Raw genomic sequence first — 27,586 nt, forward strand, 5'->3', positions numbered from 1 at the left:
TGTAGCAATATTTTCTCACGAATTATACATTCTGTTTCCATTCAGACACTAAAAACTTCTGGAAAGATTGACCAGAATGTCTGTGCGTAAGGATGGGTACCTTTCTTTTTATGGAATCAATACAGGTACCAATTCCCAGTACCTGGGAATCGATACAGTACCAAGTTTGATACTTTATGTGGTCATAAATGTTCATTTGTTTGGTCAATTTTAATAACACATAACACTGTGATGATGATGATAATAATAATATAATTTTACATGTTGTTTTCTTACTCTCATTTACAAGTATTATATAGTACAGAGTTTTTCAACCTTTTTTGAGCCAAGACACATTTTTTTCATAAAAAAAAATACGGAAGCACACTACCAGCAGAAAAGGTTAAAAAATGAAACTCCACCAGGTTGTCGTGCCTTATTTTGAGTTTGTTGTTGTTTCCTGTGTGTAGTGCTTTAGTTCCTGTCTTGCGCTGTTATTTTGGTGACTCTTCCTGTTTTGTTGTTCTCCTGTAGCAGCTTCACGCCTTCCTTTGAGTGCTATTGCCCGCAACTGCTTTGTTTTCGCCATTGGCGTTGTTAGGCCTATTTTAGGGGGGCTCAAGCCCCCCTAAAATATTCTTAAGCCCCCCTAAATAATTTGGTGTTATATTTATTTATTTCTTAATTTTATTGACATATTATAAAGTGGCCCAAATATGAGTTTAAATAATCATATAACCTGTCATTATTCACTTCATAGCGTAAGGTAGAGAGCCCCTTTAGTGTGTCGGTATCCAATCCATTCCACTTGTTCATATAGAAAATGCCCACATTACTCAAACTCCAGTCCGCATTTTCTCTGCGACCTTGCTTGCGGTCCTTGGACTTGTTCATATAAAAAATGCCCACATCATTCGTAGAATCTATATCAAGTAATATACATAAAATAATGGAAAAAAAACATCATTAAATATATTTGTTTTATTGTATTGTTACATTAATAGCTGGTGTATTATAGGATGGCTTGTTATTTCATAGGATTTTCAGAGGGAGGAAAAACCAAGACATTTAATATAAAATGAAGTGAAGTGAAGTGAATTATATTTATATAGCGCTTTTCTCTAGTGACTCAAAGCGCTTTACATAGTGAAACCCAATATCTAAGTTACATTTAAACCAGTGTGGGTGGCACTGGGAGCAGGTGGGTAAAGTGTCTTGCCCAAGGACACAACGGCAGTAACTAGGATGGCGAATGCGGGGATCGAACCTGCAACCCTCAAGTTGCTGGCACGGCCGCTCTACCAACCGAGCTATACCACCCTAAATGTCAAATTAATAAATACATTAAAAAAAATAAAAAATAAATGGTTAAATCCATCGTCCCGGGGAGCATTTCATTTCGTCCCGTGCAATAATAATAATAACAATGAATAATTTCTAAGTCTTTGTTAGCCGTTTGTGAAGTTTTGTGCTCGTGCGCTACGTTCGCTCGCATCTTGTGCATCTCCTGGGGGCTAAGCCCCCCCCTGTCCTTAAAAGCTAGTGACGCCCCTGGTTTTCGCAATCAAGACTATTTAAGTTGTGCGTACGCTATCCTTCTTTGTGGGGACATTGTTGATTGTCATGTCATGTACGGATGTGCTTTGTGGACGCCGTCTTTGCTCCACACGCTGCAAGTTTTTGCTGTCGTCCAGCATTCTGTTTTTGTTGACTTTGTAGCCAGTTCAGTTTTACTTTTGTTTTACATAGCCATCCCCATGCTTCCGTGCCTTTTCCTAGCGGCACTTGCCTTTTGTATTAATTTTTGGTTTAAGCGTTACATACCTTTTTACCTGTCTCCCGCTGTGCTCTGCATATTGAGATTGCCAAGCTCTACACAGCGTAGGCACTAGACAACGCCACATTATTATGATTATTGATTTGCAAAAAATATTTTTTGGACCAATTAGGTGAAGTGGCATAATTTCCCACGGCACACCAGACAATATCTCAGGGCACACTAGTGTGCCGCGGCACAGTGGTTGAAAATCACTGATATAGTACACTTTGCATGCAGTTGCAATTCCAAGACATCAGATGGCAGTAGTGTATACACTAGACCAGGGGTCGGCAACCCAAAATGTTGAAAGAGCCATATTGGACCAAAAATACAAAAACAAATCTGTCTGGAGCCGCAAAAAATTAAAAGCCATATTACATACAGATAGTGTGGCATGAGATATACATTGAATTAAGAGGACTTAAAGGAAACTAAATGACCCCAAATATACCTACAAATGAGGCATAATGATGCAATTTGTACATATAGCTAGCCTAAATAGCATGTTAGCATCGATTAGCTTGCAGTCATGCAGTGACCAAATATGTCTGATTAGCACTCCACACAAGTCAATAACATCAACAAAACTCACCTTTGTGCATTCACGCACAACATTAAAAGTTTGCTGGACAAAATGAGAGAGAAAAAGAAGTGGCATAAAACACGTCCTAGAAAGTCGGAGAAAGTTATACATGTAAACAAACTACGGTGAGTTCAAGGACCGCCAAAATTAGTAGGACAAAACCGCGCTCGCCAAATACTCGAATCAAAATTAGTAGGACAAAACCGCGCTCGCCAAATACTCGAATCAGTTAATATAAACAGTGTGCTTTATAACAATTAGGGAGGTTTGTGTCATGTTTGTCCTCCTACAGAAACCATATTAAAACAAAAAATATAATTTTCCCCTCCTTTTTCCATTTTTCATACATTTTTGAAAAAGCTCCAGAGAGCCACTAGGGCGGCGCTAAAGAGCTGCATGCGGCTCTAGAGCCGCGGGTTGCCGAACCCCGCACTAGACTAACAAAAAAAATTGGATGAGGACTGGAAGCTGACTGCATATATGCAGTCGGCTGTCGGCCCTCATCCAAATTTGTTTAGCCCAATGTGGTCCCCAAGTAAAAAAATAATAATAATAAAATACAAATATATATAGTATAGTAGTATATAGTAAGTATAGTAAACTTAGCATGCAGTTGCAATTGTAAGACATTAGATGGCAGTAGTGTATAGACTAGACCAGGGGTGTCCAAACCTTTTGACTTGGGGGGCTGCATTGAGCTAAACAAAATTTGGACGAGGGCCGAAAGCCGACTGCATGTAAAGTAACATATATATATATATATATATATATATATATATATATATATATATATATATATATATATATACATACATTTGCATACATGTCAACAGTATGTAAAAGTTCTACTTCTACCTTGTTTACTTTTGTGAGGACCACCTTAAAGATTGGTAAACAATTGGAGAGCGTTTTTTCATTTGCCCATCATGCTTTGTAATAGATTTAAATGGGTGTAATTTAGAATTTTTTATGGTGCGTGGACGTTTTTATAATATCCACAAAGTTCAGTGAGCAGGTTGTGTTATGTGTGACCATGTCTGTTGACATTTTGTGTTGGTTTGAATAAAATTGTTTGCACCATGACCAGGGAAGGTTGTTTGCATTGGGTCATACAAGTAAATGTTGCACATGCTGTAATGCAGAGCAAAATTAAAGGTCATACCCCTGCTACCCGTGATTTCCACAAGATAGTGACAAAGCAGCATTACATATAAGCAAACTTTTCAAATTAATGCAAACTCCCTGTGGCCAAATTGAAGTTGACGGTGAGCCGCCATTTGGCCCGCGGGCCGTAGTTTGGATACCCCTGGATTAGACTACCGTGTGTTGCCTTAGTCAAAAAGTAGTCGTTGCCATTTTGACCAAAGAACCACCATTACATGTTATGTAGACCACAAGGAAGATTTTTTAAATGCAAAAAAAAAATCATAACACGACCCCTTTAAGTTGAACGTGCCAGTCTTATCTTTTGTTGAGTCCTACAAAGTGTTTGTACTGTAAGTATTGCACTCATTGCACACCAGCTGTTTGATTGTAACGTGCATCTTGGTTGTAGTTATGATTACCAAATGTGAAGGTGTTGATATCACCATGTCAAATCCTTGATGCTTATCAGTAGCATGTCTATGGCATATCCAATGTAAATTAGCATCAAGCTAGCGCATTTTCTTTCAAGCAGCTTACATTTTCTTTGTTAGCATTGGGAATTGTAACATTACCCAGAGGCAGAGATTTCTCAGAGTGCTTGGGTGCTTGTTTCTGCACAGAGTACGTGAGCCGGTGACGAGTCTGCATCCGAATGTGGCGTCACGTTCAGCAGAGTTGGATTTTACTTTAATCTACACCCACTACCATCGTCCCTCCACATTGCACTTCAAAAATTGCGGGCGCAAATTAAATGTTAAATCAAGTCGTGTTTATCTCGTATATGTGTTACAGATATCAAGTTATTTCATTTTCTATTATTATGTTATCGTTTTAGTGTATAGTGGGACTTGTCTGTGTCCGGAACAAAGTCTGATGACGGTAAATAAAGATACTCACCAAGCGGGACTTATGTTGCCAGGTTAAGCATAAACAATGCTAACAATCTTGGCGCTGTCTTTACCGTGACAATTAAGTTGACCAAGTTTTGGGTGACTCACTTTTTGATGCGCTTCATATTCAACTCCTGCCTCGTCAGTAACACATCTTGACATCGGTAGCCCCCAGCGTGAGTGATGTCAACAGACAAAACACGAGACGTAGCAGTACCAGCACACCGCTTAATGCTAACAAAACTGCTATCAGCTATCAACAGCTGTCCTGCATTACCTTATCTTGCGTTTTTTGACCACACTGGTGCAGCTTTATATTGGTGTTCGTAAAAAAACAGGTACCTTCTTCCCTGCACGTCATCTACCTATCTCTGCATTGTGGGGTCAGGCTATCAGCCAACATGCGAGCGCGTGACATAAAATGACCTATACAGCGATACGTCAACTTAAAGGGGAACTGCACTTTTCTATTCTTTTTTGCAATGTTGCCTATCAGTCACAATCAATGTTCCCTCTAATTGTTCATGTGTGTGAGCAAACGCAAAAACTCCCTGAGCATTCAGTGGAGCCCATGTGAGCAACATCAGACATGCACACTGTGGCTACACCAGCAGCACACCTGTCCCAAACCTGACTAAATAACAAGTTAAATCTCCATTCATCCATGCATTTTCTACCGCTTGTCCCTTTCGGGGTCGCGGGGGGTGCTGGAGCCTATCTCAGTTGCATTCGGGCGGTACACTCTGGACAAGTCCCCACCTCATCACAGGCCCAACACAGATAGACAGACAACATTCTCTTATTATTATAATCAAATGACTGCAGTCATTTCCATGAGATGATTTTCTAATATAAGTGTTTAGGCCCACTTACAATGACAATAACAAAAAATATTGTTTTTCATAAACTGTGTACTTGTATTGTTTGTCTGGGTGGAGGTCCTGCTTTGGAAATAATTTGTACCCCTTTCAGACATTGCATTTAGTTCCCGTTAAAACATTCACATGTTGCACAATGAGATGTACGCAGGGGATCATGTGTACATTCCTGCAACTTCCTGTCTGTAAAAAATATATTTTTATTAGTATTTATTTAATATACTAACAGCATGACACTAGAATAAGCACACATTTGATTGGTAAATCATAGTGTAACGACCTGGAATTACACTTTATGTGTGGTGTTGCAGTTGTCCGACTTTTTGTGTGGCTGTAAACGCATCACTGGCTAAGTGCCATATGCGCATGTGTTGGCGCATGTGAGAAAGAGCGAGCGGCTGCTGTTGATATAACAAAGTTGCTTTTGGTCTGGTTTGTACTGCAGAAAATGACCAGTTTTGCTAGATATCATTTTTTTTACTAATGTTTTGGTGATGTGTTTATGGCCGACAATAAAGAGTTTTGCTCAGTAAAGTGATCGATGGAATTCATGTCCTCAAAGCGTCTCGACAGACGTTACAATATTTGAACAATGATGACGAAAACTGTTTTCTCTGTCGAATCGAGAATCGTTTTGAATCAATTCTGAATCGAATCGTTAACCCCAAGAATCGAATCAAAACCGTGTGGTGCCCAAATATTCACATCCCTAGTAAATACTTGGGGTATCTAAAAATAAATTTGATTTTCAGAATAATCGCCATTCTTTTTTGTAACGATTCTCAATCGATTATTATTTTTTTTATCTGTCCTGTCGTATTTGGGATAATCATAGAACTGGCATCAAATGTTAATTCTTAATCAATTATTTATTTATTAATTTTCTTTAAATACGTCCAGTCATATTTGTTAGAATCATAGAACTGGCATCCAATGTTATTAAAAATATATATATATATTTTGAATTGAGAATCGTTTTGAATTGAGAATTGAATCTGAATTGAATCATTACCCCTAAGATTCAAATCAAATAGTGTGGTGCCCAAAGATTCACAGCCCTAGTAAATACTTGGGGTCTCTAACAAAAAGGTTAGATTTTCAGATTAATCGTGATTATATTTTTATAAGCGATTATATATTTTTTGAATCTGTCATATTTGTTAGAATTATACAACTGGCATCCAATGTTATTTAATAAAGTATAGATTTTGAATCGAGAATCGTTTTGAATCTATTCTGAATTTAATCAAAACCCCCAAGAATCGAATCGAATCGTGTGGTGCCCCAAGATTCACATCCCTAATAAATACTTGGGGTATCTAAAAAAAAAACCCAAAAAAACGATTTTCAGATTAAACGCGATTCTTTTTAGGAACGATTCTTAATCGATTATACATTTTTTAAATCGGTCATATTTGTTACAATCATAGAACTGGCATCCAATGTTATTAAAAAAAAAAAGGATAGATTTTGAATCGAGAATCGTTTTGAATCGAGAATCAATTCGGAATCGAATCGTTACCCCCAAGAATTGAATCGAATCGTGTGGTGCCCTAAGATTCACATCCCTAGTAAATACTTGGGGTGTCTAAAAAAAAGTATCGATTTTCAGATTAAACGCAATTCTTTTTTGTAACGATTCTTAATCAATTATTTTTTTTAAATGAATCTGTCATATTTGTTATAACCATAGAACTGCCATCCAATACTATTAAAAAAAAAAAGTATAGATTTTGAATCGAGAATCGTTTTGAATCGAGAATCAATTCCGAATCGAATCGTTACCCCCAATAATCGAATCGAATCGTGTGGTGCCCAAAGATTTTTACATCCCTAGTAAATACTTGGGGAGTCTGGAAAAATAAATAAAAAAATGTCAGATTAAATGCGATTCTTTTTTGTAACGATTCTTAATCAATTATAAAAAAAAATGTTAATCTGTCATATTTGTTATAGTCATAGAACTGCCATCCAATACTATTAGAAAAAAAGTATAGATTTTGAATCGAGGATCGTTTTAAATGGAAAATCGATTTTGAATCGAATCGTTACCCCTAAGAATCGAATCGAATCGTGTGGTTCCCAAAGATTCACATCCCAAGTAAATACTTGGGGTGTCTAAAAAAAATAAATCGATTTTCAGTGTAATCGCCATTCTATTTTGTAAAGATTCTTAATCGATTTTTTTTTTTTTATGTATGAATCTGTCCTGTCATATTTGTTATAATCATAGAACTGGCATCCAATGTTATTTAAAAAAATGCATAGATTTTGAATCAAGAATCGTTTTGAATCGAATTGTTACTCCCAATAATCGAATCGAATCGTGTGGTGCTCAAAGATTCACATCCCTAGTAAATACTTGGGGTGTCTAAAAAAAAAAAAATCAATTTTCAGATTAAACGGGATTCTTTTTTATAATGATTCTTAATCGATTATAAAAAAAAATGTAATCTGTCATATTTGTTATAATCATAGAACTGGCATCCAATACTATTAAAAAAAAGTATAGATTTTGAATCGAGAATCGTTTTGAATGGAGAATCGATTCTGAATCGAATTGTTACCCCTAAGAATCGAATTGAGTCGTGTGGTGCCCAAAGATTCACATGCCTAGTAAATACTTGGGGTGTCTAATAAAAAAAAAAATCGATTTTCAGATTAAACGCGATTCTTTTTGGGAAAGATTCTTAATCGGGGTTTTTTTATGTATTAATCTGTCCTGTCATATTTGTTATAATCATACAACTGGCATCCAATGTTATTTAAAACAAAGAAAAGCATAGATTTTGAATAAAGACTCGTTTTGAATCGAGAATCAATTTCGAATCGAATCGTTACCCCAATAAACGAATCGAATCGTGTGGTGCCCAAAGATTCACATCCCTAGTAAATACTTGGGGTGTCTGAAAAAAACAAACGATTTTTAGAATATTTGCGATTCTTTTTTGTAACGATTCTTAATCAATTATATAAAGAATATTATCTGTCGTATTTGATATAACCTGGCATCCAAAGTTGTTTTTTTTAAAAAGTATAGATTTTGAATGGAGAATCGTTTTGAATGGAGATTGGATTCTGAATTTAGAAAGATTCACATCCCTCGTAAATAAAGTACATTATCCTTACATTACTCCATCAAACTATTGTATTGTTCCATAGAACACATCTTACATCTAAAAGTGAGTTTTTTAAAAAGGTGTTTTGCTGCCATTCATGGACGTCGTTCGTGATTTCAGATACAAGCGTTTAGAGTTAAGAGCTCCAGCCAGGAACCAATTAATAGAGCATATGTTGGTGAAACTATCCTTGCCTTCCCTATGAGCCATTTTTGAAATGATGCATGTTGTTGTTGGCGAGACTGATCACTCACCATGTTGACTTCAGACACCATGTCTATGCTGGCCACGTCTATGCTCATCCCGACTGCTACGGGAGCACCTGGAAGAGGCGGAAACCATGGTTGAGGATTATTCACGTGTGTGCACAGGCCCTCCACCTTTGCACCTGACCACAACACGGCCGTGGCGCCAAAAATCAAGCAGCGCGGGAACGACGACGGCGGCGAATATACCTCCAAAGTCCGGCCGCAGTCGGATGTCGTAGCCCTTGAGGAGTTTATCCACCGTCTCCTTCACGAAAGACATGTTGCCCGGCTCGTTAACGCTGAAACGATACACACACACACACAAAAAGGAGAAGATCACCTTGTCAGCGCGGGAAAATAACCTTGACAGCTCACCTTTTGGCGCAACACACTATGGAGCCCGCCACCAGCAGCGCGGACAAGACGCGCAATTGGCGCGCTTTGCGAAACGTGCACATGTTTCCCGCCTCGATCAACAGTCTTTTAAGTGCGAGCCCAAATCCATTGATTATCCCTTAGGAGAAAAGTCGGCAGGATGAGAAGGAAAAGGGGGCGGTGTCTTCAATCGCCGGATCGTACGAGGAGTAAATATCGGCGGGGATTCGCGTCCGCGGTGCCGTCCGCTCGTCTGCTGGACGAATTCAGGAGCGCATGAGGAGGCTAGAGGAAAAGGAGGAGGAGGAGGAGGAGGATGAAGCTGCCGCTGCTGGTGATGAAGATGATGATGGAGAAGAAGGCTGTTCACATGAGAGATGGAACCGTGGGGCGGGCGAATCGATCCAAGTGTCGATAATATCGATACCAAGGGGGGCATAGCGTCCGTTTCCGATCAGCTGATCGATGATCGATGTTGGGGTTTCATTAGAGCGGGTTGACGTGGCTGACGTGACGGTTGTGTTTTGATCATATTCCATATTGCGTGAAAAAGCCTTTTGTAAGAGGCTGTCAAAACGGGACAAGTGTGCTTAATCCAGGCGCGTGCAGCGGAGATTTTAGGGGCCAAGTGCGCAAACCCCCCCTCCACCCCGCCAAAAAAAATAGGCACATCACCTTGATAATTGTTCATATAGAATTCTTGTTATGATGAGAATCACAGCAATAATGTGAAGAGTTCAGAGGCAAAAACAGATGAATTTTAATCAATTAAAATCCATCCATCTTCTTCCGTGTATCCGAGGTCGGGTCACGGGGGCAGCAGCCTAAGCAGGGAAGCCCAGACTTCCCTCTCCCCAGCCACCTCGACCAGCTCTATCCCTGTCAGGCTTGTCCCTGACAGTTTGGTTAAGTTTTAGTTTTTCCTCTGTGTTTGTTTTATTTCCTGTCAGCACTCTTATTTTGGTTCAGTTTCCTGTTGTTCTCTCTGAGTGCTGTCCCCTCAGCTGTGGCTGATTGGCAGCTGGCCACACCTGGTGTCAATCAGCCAGCTGCTATTTATACCTGCCCTGCCCTCCAGTCACTGCTGGATTATTGTCGTTCCTACCTGTCGTGTTGATGTCAGTGTAGCTGTATGCGGTAGCGGTAAGCTATATTCTGTAGCTGTTTGTAGCTTACTGTCTTTTTGTTCCTAGTCCCTGTTTGCTGGATCCTGTTCCCTGTTTCCAGTTTGTCCTCATAGTTCCTGGTTTGTGTTTTTTGTCTTTATTTCATGGACATTAAATCATGTTTTCCTGCACAATGCCTTCTGCCTTCTCTGCATCTTGGGGTTCGTCACCTACAACTTCTGACAATCCCGAGGCGTTTCCAGGCCAGCCGGGAGACATAGTCTTCCTAACCTGTCCTGGGTCTTCCCCGTGGCCTCTTACCGGTCGGACGTGCAGAGGTGGGTAGTAACGCGCTACATTTACTCCGTTACATCTACTTGAGTAACTTTTGGGATAAATTGTACTTCTAAGAGTAGTTTTAATGCAACTTACTTTTACTTTTACTTGAGTATATTTATAGAGAAGAAACGCTACTTTTACTCCGCTACTTTTATCTACATTCAGCTCGCTACTCGCTACTCATTTTTATCGATCTGTTTATGCACGCTTTGTTTGTTTTGGTCTGTCAGACAGACCTTCAAAGTGCCTGCCTTACTGGTGACGTTTCACTCCGTTCCACCAATAAAATGCAGTCACTAGTGACGTTTGACTCCGTTCCACCAATCAGATGCAGTCACTGGTGACGTTGGACCAATCAAACAGAGCCAGGCGGTCACATGACCTGATTTAAACAAGTTGAAAAACTTATTGGGGTGTTACCATTTAGTGGTCAATTCTACGGAATATGTACTGTACTGTGCAATCTACTAATACAAGTTTCAATCAATCAATCAAAAGTGTGAAGGAAAAAAGACACTTTTTTATTTCAAACGTACATCCCGTCACAAGCCTAAAGACTGACTGCACAGTTCCTGTCTTCATAATAAAAGTGCCGCTCCATCGCGCTTGCGCTTTCAAAATAAGAGTCTCCGAAAGCCAGCGCAAACAAGCTAGCAAGCTACGGAATTTGCCGCCAATGTATTTCTTGTAAAGTGTGTGAAAACGAATATGGAAGCTGGACAAATAAGATACCAAAAATCAACCACTTTCATGTGGTATTAGACAGAAAGGAGGAACTTTTTTTCTCCTGCATTTGAAAACGTGGACGTTAAGCACTGCTGTCTGATTACAATCAATGCAAGTCATCAGAATCAGGTAATACACCAACTTATATTCTTGTCAACATGAAAGAAAGGAATCTGTGTTAAACATGCATGTATATTCATTAAAACACCTTTAACATGTAAACAAAAACGGCAAAATAAATAAATATAAATGATATACTGTATATATCAATGTATGTGTATATATGTATATATATATATATATATATATATATATATATATATATATATATATATATATATATATGATATGTGTGTGTATGTTACTCATCAGTTACTCAGTACTTGAGTAGTTTTTTCACAACATACTTTTTACTTTTACTCAAGTAAATATTTGGGTGACTACTCATTACTTTTACTTGAGTAACAAATCTCTAAAGTAACAGTACTCTTACTTGAGTACAATTTCTGGCTACTCTACCCACCTCTGCGGACGTGCCCTAAACACCTCCCTGGGGAGGCGTTCGGGTGGCATTCTGACCAGACGCCAGAACCACCTCATCTGGCTCCTCTCGATATGGAGGAGCAGCGGCTTTACTCTGAGCTCCTCCCTGATGACAGAGCTTCTCACCCTATCTCTAATGGAGAGCCCCACCACCTGGCGGAGGAAGCTAATTTCGGTTGATTGTACCCGTGAGCTTGTCCTTTCGGTCATAACCCAAAGCTCATGACCATAGGTGAGGATGGGAACGTAGATCGACCGGTAAATTGAGAGCTTTGCCTTCTGGCTCAGCTCCTTCTTCACCACAACGGATCGATACAGCGTCCGCATTACTGAAGACGCCGCACCGATCCGCCTGTCGATCTCACGATCCACTCATTCTAAACTAAGAATACAACGTTGAAATAACATGCTTTTCGACGACGTTTAATCAATATTGGGTTCAGATGTTGATTGGACCATTGAATTTTGGTAATTTCCCAACCAATATTCTACAACACAAATACAACGTTGAAACAACATGCTTTTTGACAACGTTTAATCAATGTTGTGTTCTGACGTTGATTTGACCATTGAATTTTGATCATTTCCCAACCAATATACTACAACACAAATACAACGTTGAAACAACATGCTTTTTGACGTTTAATCAATGTTGGGTTCTGATGTTGATTTGACCATTACATTTTGGTCATTTTTCAACCAATTTTCTACAAGAATAATACAACGTTGAAACAACATGCTTTTCGACGACGTTTAATCAATATTGGGTTCAGATGTTGATTGGACCATTGAATTTTGGTAATTTCCCAACCAATATTCTACAATACAAATACAACGTTGAAACAACATGCTTTTTGACAACGTTTAATCAATGTTGGGTTCTGATGTTGATTTGACCATTACATTTTGGTAATTTTTCAACCAATTTTCTACAAGAATAATACAACGTTGAAACAACATGCTTTTTGACGACATTTTAATCAATGTTGTGTTCTGACGTTGATTTGACCATTGAATTTTGATAATTTCCCAACCAATATACTACAACACAAATACAACGTTGAAACAACATGCTTTTTGACGACATTTTAATCAATGTTGTGTTCAGATGTTGATTGGACCATTGAATTTTGGTAATTTCCCAACCAATATTCTACAACACAAATACAACGTTGAAACAACATGCTTTTTGACAACGTTTAATCAATGTTGTGTTCTGACGTTGATTTGACCATTGAATTTTGATCATTTCCCAACCAATATACTACAACACAAATACAACGTTGAAACAACATGCTTTTTGACGTTTAATCAATGTTGGGTTCTGATGTTGATTTGACCATTACATTTTGGTCATTTTTCAACCAATTTTCTACAAGAATAATACAACATTGAAACAACATGCTTTTCGACGACGTTTAATCAATATTGGGTTCAGATGTTGATTGGACCATTGAATTTTGGTAATTTCCCAACCAATATTCTACAATACAAATACAACGTTGAAACAACATGCTTTTTGACAACGTTTAATCAATGTTGGGTTCTGATGTTGATTTGACCATTATATTTTGGTCATTTTTCAACCAATTTTCTACAAGAATAATACAACGTTGAAACAACATGCTTTTTGACGTTTAATCAATGTTGGGTTCTGATGTTGATTTGACCATTACATTTTGGTCATTTTTCAACCAATTTTCTACAAGAATAATACAACATTGAAACAACATGCTTTTCGACGACGTTTAATCAATATTGGGTTCAGATGTTGATTGGACCATTGAATTTTGGTAATTTCCCAACCAATATTCTACAATACAAATACAACGTTGAAACAACATGCTTTTTGACAACGTTTAATCAATGTTGGGTTCTGATGTTGATTTGACCATTATATTTTGGTCATTTTTCAACCAATTTTCTACAAGAATAATACAACGTTGAAACAACATGCTTTTTGACGACATTTTAATCAATGTTGTGTTCTGACGTTGATTTGACCATTGAATTACCGTAATGATAATTTCCCAACCAATATACTACAACACAAATACAACGTTGAAACAACATGCTTTTTGACGACATTTTAATCAATGTTGTGTTCTGACGTTGATTTGACCATTGAATTTTGATAATTTCCCAACCAATATAATACAACACAAATACAAGGTTGAAACAACATGCTTTTTGACAACGTTTAATCAATGTTGTGTTCTGATGTTGATTTGACCATTACATTTTGGTCATTTTTCAACCAATTTTCTACAAGAATAATACAACGTTGAAACAACATGCTTTTTGACAAGGTTTAATCAATGTTGTGTTCTGACGTTGATTTGACCATTGAATATTGGTCATTTCCCAACCAATATTCTACAACACAAATACAACGTTGAAACAACATGCTTTTTGACAAGGTTTAATCAATGTTGGGTTCTGATGTTGATTTGACCATTACATTTTGGTCATTTTTCAACCAATTTTCTACAAGAATAACACAACGTTGAAACAACATGCTTTTTGACGACATTTTAATCAATGTTGTGTTCTGATGTTGATTTGACCATTACATTTTGGTCATTTTTCAACCAATTTTCTACAAGAATAACACAACGTTGAAACAACGTGCTTTTTGACGACGTTTATTCAATGTCAGGTGGTGACATTGATTTGACCATTGAAATTTGGTCATTTTCCAACCAACAGCATGGATCTAATATTGGGACGTCAACGTTGTCTCAATTGACAAATACAACTATTTTGCAACGTTGTTTCAAAGTCAGTTTTAAAGGACGTGTACGTATAATCAACATTATATCAATGACGTGCATTCAAGCAAAACATTAAAAAAACATGTTCTTAAGTGATATCCTGACAATAAAATTGTACTTCTATCCAATTATTGAGGTACTTTCTTAAGGTTGATACAAATTATATAACCTGTGATATAGTCATAATTAATCCAATTCAAAGAAGTGATTAATCTGATTTAAATTATCATAATTTGACAGCATTCTATATAATATATATTAGTGCTGTCAACGCGGTTACTTAGATAATCACACTTTTTTTCAATAATCGCAGTAAATAACCTGCGTGCATCAATTGATCAAAAGTACCGTCTGGGTTTATTTTGAAGGTTAAAGCAATGGAGCATGTGCGATCAAATTAGTTGCGCGACTAATCTTCGTTTATACATGATTAATGCCATAATGTTTTGTGATTAAATGCGTGAGTTGCAGCGTTGGAGGGGAACTGCACTTTTTGGGGGGGAATTTTGCCTCCATAAGACAAGAACACATATGTTTTTTCTTTTTTTATGCATTCTAAGTGGCAAAATACGGCCAGTACGAGGTGGATAACAGAGCAGATAACGGGAGTACACTATTGAGTTGAGTTTGAGTCTATTCTGAACATGTAAGCATACAACATGATACATCATAATTTCCAGTTTCTCTTTTCAACATGTTCGAAAAGGAGTAGGGAGAAGCAGAGCTTATTTAATCCTACGCCTTTTCTTTTGCATAACAGTTGCTAAAACTTTTGTTCACTTCCTGTTCTCAATTTATTCACAATATACTCCATAAGTAATAACAATACAAATAAAAAAATAATACTCGGTGAAGTAAGTTACATTTCATATGGTGAGATGAGTAAGATTATTTTGAAAATGAACGGATGGATGGATGAAATAAATTCAGAATGTTTATCATGGTTCTTCTTCTTTGTACTTTGTAAACACTTTACGTTTGAATAGTTTCTTGAAGTGGATCATATTAGTACATTGTTTGATTGCTTTGCTTAATCCATTCCATAATTTAATTCCACATACTGATATACTGAAGGTCTTAAGTGTTGTACATGCATACAAATGTTTTAAATTACATTTTTCTCTAAGATTATATTTCTCCTCTTTTGTTGAGAAGAATTGTTGTATATTCTTGGGTAGCAGGTTATAGTTTGCTTTGTGTATCATTTTAGCTGTTTGCAAATTCACTATGTCGCGGAATTTCAGTATTTTTGATTCAATAAATAAAGGGTTTGTATGTTCTCTATTATCCAACATTATGTATTATGTGGCTTGTGCAGCCCTTTGAGACACTTGTGATATAGGGCTATATAAATAAACATTGATTGATTGATTGATTGATATATTATTCTAACTGATTGTTTTTGTAACACTGTTAATGAATGAAGTGTACTTTTGTAGTTATGTCCCCATATTTCTACACAGTAACTCAGATATGGTAACACTAGTGAGCAGTAGATAATATGAAGTGATTTTTGGTCTAGAACATGGGTGTCAAACTTTGGCCCGCCATGTAATTTCACTTGGCCCGTGAGTTGATATCAAATTAACACTAGAGCTGGCCCGCCGATTATATACAGCGGCGGTGCCGCGGTACACAGCTAATCCTCATACTTGCCAAACCTCCCGGGAGACTCCCAAAATTCAGTGCCCCTCCTGAGAATTGTAACGTACCCTTTTCGTCCAGTTCAATGAGTGCTGGCTTGGTTACGTAATGTGTGCGGCTTTGGCACGCACACAGAAGTGAATGCAATGCATACTTGATCTTCAGCGATACTGGTTACACTGAGGGTGCCAGTATAAAAAACTTTAACATTGTTAGAAATATACGCCACACTGTGAACCCACACCAAACAAGAATGACAAACACATTTCGGGAAAACATCCGCACCGTAACACAACATAAACACAACAGTACAAATACCCAGAACCCTTTGCAGCACTAACTCTTCCGGGACGCTACAAGGTGTGTGTATGTGTGTGTGTGTGGGTGGGGGGGCGGCGGGGTTTGGAGGTAGCGGGGGTGTATTTTGTAGCGTCCCGAAAGAGTTAGTGCTGCAAGGGGTTCTGGGTATTTGTTCTGTTGTGTTTATGTTGTGTTACGGTGCAGATGTTCTCCCAAAATGTGTTTGTCATTCTTGTTTGGTGTGGATTCACAATGTGGCGTATATTTCTAACAATGTTAAAGTTGTTTATACAGCCACTCTCAGTGTAAAGTGTATCGCTGTTGATGAAGTATGCTTTGCATTTACGTGTGTGTGCGTACAGGAGCCGCTCATATCTTGTGACTAGGCGGGCACGTTATTAGAAGGGATGAAAAGCAGACGTGACTTCAGCTTGTAGAGGACGTTAAAAGCAGTCCCTGTAAGGAACGCCCCCAAGACTGTGGAATACGAGATATAATGACTGATGAACACCTTCGTTCGATAATGAAGGTTGCCTCAGCTCAAAGCCTGAGCCCCGACATTAATGAACTAGCATCCAAGAAAAGATGCAGGTATCTGGCTTGGGCACATCAGATTAGATCAGTGTGTTGCAAACTGAGCCGTTTAAAGTCCAGAATGGTTGGTTTATTCATTATTTTATTTTCAAATGTATTAGCCTGTGGAAAAAGTTAATGTTGATATTTACCTCAGAAGGCTACAAATAGAAAAGAGGCATTAAATGTTTATTTAAATTGTATTTGATATGCCATTGATCTTTTTTAATTATTATTATTATTATTTGAAACTCGATTTTGCATGTCACTATAAAGTTATATAAGCCTTGCTTGTTCAATATTTAATGCAAAACTTGTTTGGGTCCCTATTAAAAGGTTAATTTGTTCAACCTGGCCCGCGGCTTTGTTCAGTTTTAAATTTTGGCCCACTCTGTATTTGAGTTTGACACCCCTGGTCTAGAACATGTTTTGCTTTATTCATTATTGACGTGTTTCATGCTACTTTATGTTGTATATTTTTTACATGAGATTTCCAGTTCAATTTATCATCAATCATTATACCTAGAAATTTGGTTTCATTTACTCTTTCAATTTCTATTCCGTCTATTTGTATGTGTTTGACTTTCTCTTCTACTGTTACCAAATGGCATTATTTTAGTTTTACTGAGATTCAAAGATAGTCTGTTTTTGTCAAACCATCTTTTTAATTTGTTCATTACTTCTGTTATTATTTGTATTATCTTCTGTGTGTTCTCTCCTGAACAAATTGCAGTTGTATCATCCGCAAATAATACTAACTTTAAATCTTTTGTAACTTTACGCATGAAACATCTATAAAATTGGGCCTGTAAAAAAAAACCCGCCAACAATACTCCATTTACATGTCGTGACCTGAATATTAACCAAGTATTTAGCGACATTGTTATTATAATTGCTAACGCAGACTAACTGTTTTTAGCGGCGGCGTGATCACAGGGGGCTAACTCGATATTGAGCCGCTGCATCACCACTGAGTTGGTGAAAGTTAAATCTAGATTATAAATCATGCCTCTCACCAGGAGAGTAGAAGGTTGTGGACATAAACCGGGAAGTTGCTTGACTTTGGCATTTCACTTATGGTGATAAAGACAGAAAAAAAATTATAATTTGTTTTTGTACCTCAGGTCATGCGTCCGTGGGGGCCTTGTTTTGCATGAAGAAGCGCATGCAAAATGTAAATTGATAAACGACTGAGAGCTTTGTATGAAATTTTACAGCAAACATATTCTTAGCCCGTTCCTGCTCTGTCATGGATAAAAAAACACAATGGAAAATTCCCCCAGTTATTGGCCTTGTCGGCAGAGCCAAGCTGGTACAAAATGGCACTAAAAGGGGCCTCATGCATCTCGTCGTGGGATCTCCGCGCATTAAAACATCAATAAAATGCACCTGTGTTTGTTGTTTTCATAACATACACCTGCCCTCACCACTGCCGACGGTCCAGACCACCCATAACGCTGACATCAGCAAATCGCTCACCCACACGATACCGTCTGCCATCTGCCGTAAACACGGACAACCAGGGTTCATGCGCGGAGAGAACACCTCTTCAAAGTGCCAGACGCCATCCAATGTGAGCATTTGGCCACGGCACTCAAGTCCAAACCTCGACAAAACTGACAAAATATGCAGATGAGCTTCCCGCAGAGAGTTTGTGCAGAACTCATTTGGTTATGCGAACAAGTTGTTGCAGCAGATGTACGGGCGGTTGGTCTCGGACCGTCCTGGAGGTGACGATGCTTGATGTGCACGTCCTGGGTTTGGTCAAAGGAATGGAACTTTATTGCCATTGTACTTAAAGGCCTACTGAAACCCACTACTACCGACCACGCAGTCTGATAGTTTATATATCAATGATGAAACATTGCAACACATGCCAATACGGCCGGGTTAACTTATAAAGTGCAATTTTAAATTTCCCGGGAAACTTCCGGTTGAAAACGTCTATGTATGATGACGTATGCACCAGACGTCAATAGTTGAATCAGACATTTTGGAATAGGTCGGTCGCCAGCTTAAATCGTCTTTTTTCATCGCTAAATTCCACAGTATTCTGGACATCTGTGTTGGTGAATCTTTTGCAATTTGTTTAATGAACAATGGAGACTGCAAAGAACAAACCTGTAGGTGCGATCGGTGTATTAGCGTCTGGCTACAGCAACACAACCAGGAGGACTTTGACTCGGATAGCAGACGCGCTCTCCGACGCTAGCCGCCGACCGCATCGATGATCGGGTGAAGTCCTTCGTCGCTCCGTCGATCGCTGGAACGCAGGTGAGCACCGGTGTTGATGAGCAGATGAGAGCTGGCGTAGGTGGAGAGCTAATGTTATTAGCATAGCTCTATCGAGGTCCCGTAGCTATGTTAGCTTCAATGGCGTCGTTAGCAACAGCATTGCTAGGCTTCGTCAGGCGGTACAGCATTAACCGTGTGGTTACAGGTCCAGAGTTTGGTAGTATTGTTGATATTCTGTCTATCCTTCCAGTCAGGGGCTTATTTTTTTTGTTTCTATCTGCAGTTAAGCACGATGCTATCACGTTAGCTCCGTAGCTAAAGTGCTTCGCCGATGTATTGTCGTGGAGATAAAAGTCACTGTGAATGTCCATTTCACGTTCTCGACTCTCATTTTCAAGAGGATATAGTATCCGAGGTGGTTTAAAATACAAATCCGTGATCCACAATAGAAAAAGGAGAGAGTGTGGAATCCAATGAGCCCTTGTACCTAAGTTACGGTCAGAGCGAAAAAAGATATGTCCTGCACTGCACTCTAGTCCTTCACTCTCACGTTTTTCATCCACAAATCTTTCATCCTGGCTCAAATCATTGGGGTAATTGTCGCTTTCTCGGTCCGAATCGCTCTCGCTGCTGGTGTAAACAATGGGGAAATGTGAGGAGACTTTCAACTTGTGACGTCACGCTACTTCCGGTACAGGCAAGGCTTTTTTTATCAGCGACCAAAAAGTTGTGAACTTTATCGTCGATGTTCTATACTAAATCCTTTCAGCAAAAATATGGCAATATTGCGAAATGATCAAGTATGACACATAGAATGGATCTGCTATCCCCGTTTAAATAAAAAAATTTCATTTCAGTAGGCTTTTAAAACAAGCATTGCCCCGTAAAGAGGTAAACATAGGGGAAGGAGAAAAAAGCAACACCCAAACTCAGCTATTATTATTTTTGCGATACATTTACATTGTCTTTGTCATGTCTGTGTTGATCATGTTTTTGTTTGGCCATGTGCTGTTTGTTTTTTGGACGCTTTTTAGTTCCTGGTTGTTCACTCCCTTGTTTTGTTTCCATGGTTACCCATTAGTTTCACCTGTTCCACGTTTGGACTCACACACCTGTCACCAATCATGTCACTGTTATTTAAGCCTGTCTTTTTCTGTTGGCCGGCCTGGCGACATTATCTGTTGTTACCCTTGTCACTCATGCGTTGATTCCATGCCATTGTTCCATGATCGTTTCCATGCTTGTTCCAAGTAAGTTCTTGTTTATTCATGTCACGTTTAGCAGTTATTTTGTTTCATGTTCTAAGTCTACGTTAAGTGTACGTTTTTGTTTCATAGTCAAGTTTGTAGCTCCGCCTTTAGTTTGTTCTTTTTGTTATAGTAAAAATAAATATGTCCTTACCTTCACGCCATGTCCGCTTCAACTTTTATTGCATCTCGGGAAAACAAACCCGCCATAGTCCGTGTCATGACAGTCTTACATCATTATATTGTTTATCCATCCATCTTCTTCCGCCTATCCAGACTTCCCTCATGTTTTTGAGATGTTTCAATATTGACGTGTTTTGCTAAATACTTTTTTCGCATTTGTAGGTTACCTCGACACCGAAGCAGCGGGGCAGCAATCGTCTAGGTCCCGCTTCCGATTGGTCGGCCGGGGGGAAGCGAGTCGGCACCGGGTCCCTTTCCGGGAAATACGTGCCCTAACAATGTCAAGGGGGCCGTAAGGACGTTGCCTTTGAGCGGTCACCCGCTAGAAAAGCGCTATACAAGTATAACCCATTTACCATAACAACCACAACTGGAACATGTCATTGATTTCTTAACAGACAAATATTAGCGAGAGCTATTTTTTATATTCAAGGAACGCGATGAAACACAAGGTCATCTAATACTTTAGCCCCAGAAGCAAGTATCCCTAGCCTATTCCTGCTCCGTCACCGACAAGAATAAAATGGCAAATTTTCGCACAACGTTTTCGCTTGTCTCGTGGGGTTCAAAATCTGGTCGGAGATGAGTTGGGAAGGTTTATAAATTTATTTTTTACATTGTTAAAATTGTTATTTTGTACGAAACAAAGTAACTGTTGAAAAATTGTGTTCTAATTAATATGTTTTAAAACATACATCAAATTTAATTAAATTTTGATTAAAAAAAGTGTAAAAATCTCAAACACAAAAACTTCAAAAATAAACATTGTAATAAATACAATTATGCTTAGGTTCCCAGTTTAGTGGACCCGCAGCTGCACTTCTTGAAGTTTACTAAGCACTTATTTCTTGTGTTTCTAGCCTAGCAGCTAGCTTAGCGATTGGCATGCCTTCTTGTAGCCTTTCTGTTTGTCCTTACATGTTTAGCATCGTCCTCCAGTGATATAATACAGACACAAAGTCCCCAAGGCAGAAGCGTGTTAATGTATCCAGCAGAGGTGGGACCAAGTCATTGCTTTGCAAGTCACAAGTAAGTCTCAAGTCTTTACCCTCAAGTCTCGAGTCAAGTCCCGAGTCAAGACAGGGCAAGTCCGAGTCAAGTCCAAAGTCAAGACTGGAAAGTCTCAAGTCAAGTCCCAAGTCCTGCATTTTGAGTTTCGAGTCCTTTCAAGTCATTTAACCACAGACTAATATATTTACACAGATTGTGTATGCTTTTAAAACGCTGTATTTATTTATTAAAACAAGTGCATTTGAAATTGCAGGGAAAAAGATAGTGCTGACATTGCACTTCAAAATAGCACTATTAACCAGTCATTTTAAACATGTAACTCATTCCTTTACAGAATAGACACATTTGGGAAAAAAACAAGTGCAACTGTACTTATTTGCACAAAAGTGTTAACATTGTATTTCCATGGCATATTGCATTGTAACTAGTTCCACAGCAGTTTCTATCCTGTTCTTACCTTATCTCATTGATCTCATCTCATACTGCATGTGTGTTTATGTGTGCGTACACATGAAAAACATAACAAATATATGAACATAACAATGAACAGAGTTGTACTTTTTAGATGTCAGGACCCTATGCAATATGTACACATATTCTTAATATAGTATACATTTTAACTGACCTTTATTTGACTATGTTTATCTTTTTGTAGGTGGCTAAAATACGCGGTGCTGCTGACTGCCGTCTAACGTTACGTTACTGTGTGTGATACATTGACTAACGTAACGTTATGTATAGGTACCTCATGAAACCCTGCTTAAAAAAAAATCACTTGACAAAAAGTATGAATAAGGTAGCAAACTGCAGTGGACGCAACAGATTGCCGTGTTTGCAATGACGTTATAACCATAGACATCTTATAAGTAGACGCAGCATTGGTTGCTGTGACGTGAGCAATTTGGCCGCCATCTTGAAGTGCTGATGAGGAGCCGGCGAGCAGCCGAAACTGACAGATGACAGGTAGAAAACAAAGATGTGTTCAGCGTTTTCCTGCTCAAATGAGCGGACTGTTGAAAATAGGAATCGGGGGATTACTTTTCACAAGTGAGATTTAACATTAACGTACTATTGGTTGTATTTTATGAAAATAATATTACCACAGAGTTGAGAAGGATCAAAGATCTTCAATATTTGTATGTGAAAATCACAAAGAAATCTTCTGGGGGATGATGACGCCCCTACAGGGGTTTGGTTTACAAACTTTCAGCCCCACCTAAAACAAAATTCACCAGCCGCCACTGATTATGATGCATTCTCATTTTAGGCAAAGTATAAGACAATACTTTCTTAACAGTATAATTGTAACCAGGAATCAGTCTTCAAGTAACAATATTCAAATACTAACATTGTTGGGTTGAACAGAATTTGGTTTTATTCTGAATCCAGTGAAACAGATTGGTGGTTTTAGCTGATATGAAGACTTTCAGGTGTTTATATATGTTTATGTATTTGGCAGACGCTTTTATTCAAAGCGACTTACATAAAATAATACATATAAAACAATCACTGCAAACATTATCATTTAAGGGAAGAATGTAATAGAAAATATCAATACAAAGTGTCAAGACAGAATAAACTCTCTGCTGCTGAAGCAACAGAGATACAGTCTATAGGTCCCTAAGATATATATGTGACCCACCCATAATGTGTCACATTTTTGTGTTGATATATTTATTTTATTTTATGGTTTGAATTCGTTTTTGGAGCTGTCATTCCACATTTATCAATATTCACATTGGTCAGTAGGGGGCAGCAGGGCGTTTCTTCCCAATTGAATGCGATCACCTACAGACCGGAAGTGTCTTGTCATTCTGACGCGAGCGACCAGTCTGTGACCAACTGAAACGTTCTGTGTGCTTTTTTCCTCCTGTATATAGGGTGACCATTTCCATGACACCAAAAAGGAGGACATTATGCGCCATATCAATAAATTACTATGGTGTACATAGGACTCTGGTATACTCTTATTTATAGTACAATTTTGAGTGGTTTAAAGATTATGTTTGTGTGGCTGAATAGGAAAAAATATTAAAGTCAAGTGTTTGTTAACAGTATTTGTATTTATTCAATACATTGTGGTGTTCAAAAAGTGACCACTGAGATGAATCTTTTCAAGTGCAGAGTACCACAAAGCATAACATGTGTGGACTTAAATGTAGTTAACATATATAATTTAAAAAAAAATGCCACAAAAAATTTTCCACATCAACATCAAGGCTGCTTGCTGCATATCTGGTTGCGTTATGCAGAATATGGGCCAAACAGTTTGCAGGGAGCACATCTTTTTGGCTCAGTTTCAACTTCTGATACACACTGTTATGTTTGCCACAATTGACACTGGCATTGTCTGCTGCATATGCAGACATGTTTTTCACCTCTAAGCCAGACATCTAAAGTTTTGCCAGCAGCTGGTTTGTTATGGCTTCTGACGTTTCGTTGCTGTCACTATAAAAATCCAACAGGACATGTTGGATGCCTTCATCAAAGTGAAAATACCTTACCACAATGGGAAAACACTAGTTTGTTCCTTTATTTGAGGCGTCGGTTGCCACGGAAAAGGGTAGGTTGTTTTCTTTTATGTAGTCGGTATGTTCCTGTACCGAATAGTGAGCGATGACGTTCTCGCACAATGCCTTGGCTTTTGTTCGGCCACAGGCCATCCCTTTAGCTGTGGGATAGTCACTGAAAATCTCCCGGTCCACTTTCATGCCGCAGTCTAAACTTCTGTAGGACTGGTGATGCTTTACAGCAGTGGTTCTCAACCTTTTTTCAGTGATGTACCCCCTGTGAACATTTTTTTAATTCAAGTACCCTCTAATCAGAGCAAAGCATTTTTGGTTGAAAAAAAGAGATAAAGAAGTAAAATATAGCACTATGTCATCAGTTTCTGATTTATTAAATTGTATAACAGTGCAAAATATTGCTAATTTGTAGTGGTCTTTCTTGAACTATTTGGAAAAAAATATATAAAATAACTAAAAACTTGTTGAAAAATAAACAAGTGATTCAATTATAAATAAAGATTTCTACACATAGAAGTAATCATCAACTTAAAGTGCCCTCTTTGGGGATTGTAATAGAGATCCACCTGGATTTAGGAACTTAATTCTAAACATTTCTTCACAAAAAAAGAAATCTTTAACATCAATGTTTATGGAACATGTCTACAAAAAATGTAGCTGTCAACACTGAATATTGCATTGTTGCATTTCTTTTCACAGTTCTTTTTGACATACATTTTAGTGAGGGTCAAACCATCATGGCATGGGGGAAACTCTGGGTTTATGGTAATGAATGGAATAGCCGACTTGATTTGATGTTCAGTTTATGAACTTACATTACATTACATACCCCCAGGGTACCATTTGAGAACCACTGCTTTACAGCATGGTACACCTTGCACAGCTCGCAGCGGTTATCTAGTCATCCAGGGGCGACGAAACTTCACGAAAAAATGTCCTCATTGAAGAGGTGCCGCACGTTTATTACTTTTATGTTTATCCGTACCCGTATGCCGTTCAATTGCAGCTTTCCCCTGACTACTTACGTCGACATCACATCGACAAAGTGTGCAGAAGCCATTGAATGAGTCTCGACTGCTTTTCGTTATAAATTCGTGCTCTTTTGTCCATTCAGAATTACACGAGGTCTTGCGTTTTGGCATGATGTCAGCAGCACATGAACCCTTGTTTACTTTTTTAACCAATGATAAGCAGATTTGTATCCGACACCGCTCTTAGCCAATCATTTGATATGTTACTGCGTTGGGGGCATTTTTTACGGTCTTTGATTGGCTATCGCGCTGCAGCCCAGCAAAGATGAAAAAACTCCGCTCTTCAAGCCTAGTGCCTCAAAAAGGAGGACAAATACATGTCCGGCTTGATGCTGCGCCGGACGCCGGACAGGGCATAAAAAATCCGGACTGTCCGGCCTAAATCCGGACACCTGGTCACCCTACCTGTATAACAGGTTAGTTTTAGTAAAACAACTCACTGAATAATATCCATGTTTTTTTCTAAGTTTAAGTACACATTCTGATGGTGGAGCCTAACTCTAAAGTGTTTGTGAGTTGTAGTTTGTATTTGTGAATGAATCCGGTGCACAGCTGTATTAATCAATACAAAATGGCGACGTGAGTGCGCAATGTTTATATAGGAACTTTTGATCCTAATTCAGACTCCCAAATTAGAGCTCCCGTTTTCTTATTGATTTCATATGTATATTTGTATAATGTGTGTGTTCTGAAATAGGTTTTACATGCTATTTTGTTGTGTTTAGACATGGTTATATAAGTTAAGCTCTCAGGAATGGTCAATGAACATTTCAAGTACAGTAACTTAAAGCTGCTATATAAGAAGAAGAATATGAAGAAAAGTAAAGTATTTAAATGAATGTTGCTAAATTGTGCATTAAGTTAAAGGTGAATATTCCTGAGAAAGACAAGACAGTGAAATAATGTCTAATTGAGCACTATATTGTATGTTTTGGAGTGATGATATAGAAATGTGAAAATATATGGCAAAGGCATACAGTATTGTTATGGTAATTATAACTCCAGTGATACAGTAACAGTTTAATGATAGTTTATTGAGTGTTTTGATGAAAATAGAGGTGAAGATAAAGTAAAAGACATTGACATGATAATACAAAGTGACAAAAGAAATGGGAAATTAAGTGAATTGTGGATTTGTAAATTCTGTTAATAAATTCTGACGAGAGCGACCAGTCTGTGACCAACTGAAACGTTCTGTGTGCTTTTTTCCTCCTGTATAACAGGACAATATTATCTGACTGCTTGTCCTGGCTACCTGGGACCTGCAACAGATAGATATCTAATGTATTCATACATTGTTTATGTAGGATACACACATATGTATATATAACCTAATCATATTGTTTCTTCAATTTAAAAATAGATTACCGTTTTTTTCCCCCTTCTCTGGGATTATATTCCCAGTTTTGATCTCGGACGTCTGGTCATTTATAGTGCATAAGAATATTATATTACTGTTAAGCAAACTATGAATAATAAAACACGCCAAAACATGTGTCTGTTATCATGGCTACACGTATGACAAAAAAGGGGGTGAAAATCAGTCGTATTCAGTGAGGTAAAATGAATTAAATGCGCTGACAGTTCATTGCTCCTGCCAAATTAATTGCACTGAGTGGACCGGATCACCACTCCAAGATGGCGGCCACGCGCCTCGTCTGCGCCAGTAGGCAGTAGCGCTCGATGCTGCGTCTACTTATAAGATGTCTATGGTAAGAACGTTAGCAGTGAGTTTGCAGCCTCACTGATTTAACTACACAGCAAATAAAAGTCACGTTACTTAGCCAATAAACGTTATCTTACATTCAAAACTTACCCTTCTTTGTGCAACTTCAAATGTCGAACGAAGTTGGAAGTTGTTGCGTCTCCGTCTGTAATATTCGAACTGCGTGATTTGCATACCGCAATTCGTTTTTTGTTGACCAAGTCGTAGTTTTTATACCCAAACGAAATCAACTTTAACATAATTGTTTATCACTGGCACGTTGTTGGACAACTCTAGTTCATTGGTTGTCCTGCAATTTGATTGGATGAATGCTGTGTGATGAAAACAACGTATATCTAATTTGATTGGCTGTTGTACTGACAGCACACCAGCTGACAGGAATAACACGCTGATAGACAGACGAAGAAAATGAAAAATACGGAGCGCTCCCAAATAACTTTTTAAGCTTTGGATTTTGGGGAAAGTGGCAAGTCATGTCAAGTCATGTCAAGTCAAAAGGCTCAAGTCCAAGTGAAGTCACAAGTCATTGATGTTAAAGTCTAAGTCGAGTTGCAAGTCTCTTCACATTTTGTCAAGTCGAGTCTAA

At 38.3% G+C, this 27,586-nt stretch overlaps 1 protein-coding gene across 4 annotated transcripts in view; it reads right to left on the reverse strand.

The window, feature by feature from the left end:
• The window catches only part of LOC133622357 (gamma-aminobutyric acid receptor subunit beta-3-like), a 235,090-nt gene that overhangs the window by 125,522 nt on the left and 81,982 nt on the right, over positions 1 to 27,586 (reverse strand). For 2 of the 4 annotated variants that reach the window (XM_061985000.2, XM_061984999.2), the window contains exons 1-3: positions 9,038 to 9,309; positions 8,870 to 8,961; positions 8,669 to 8,736 (exon numbers count right to left, since the gene is read on the reverse strand). In XM_061985000.2, coding sequence (XP_061840984.1) covers positions 8,669 to 8,736; positions 8,870 to 8,961; positions 9,038 to 9,120 — 243 coding nt within the window. In that variant the 5' untranslated portion in view covers positions 9,121 to 9,309. Of the gene's footprint in view, positions 1 to 8,668; positions 8,737 to 8,869; positions 8,962 to 9,037; positions 9,310 to 27,586 lie in introns of those variants that run through there. The other 2 variants (XM_061984998.2, XM_061984997.2) reach the window with 1 other exon arrangement.

This window comes from Nerophis lumbriciformis, linkage group LG23 (assembly GCF_033978685.3).
Source record: "Nerophis lumbriciformis linkage group LG23, RoL_Nlum_v2.1, whole genome shotgun sequence".
In the NCBI taxonomy this organism is placed as follows: domain Eukaryota; kingdom Metazoa; phylum Chordata; class Actinopteri; order Syngnathiformes; family Syngnathidae; genus Nerophis; species Nerophis lumbriciformis.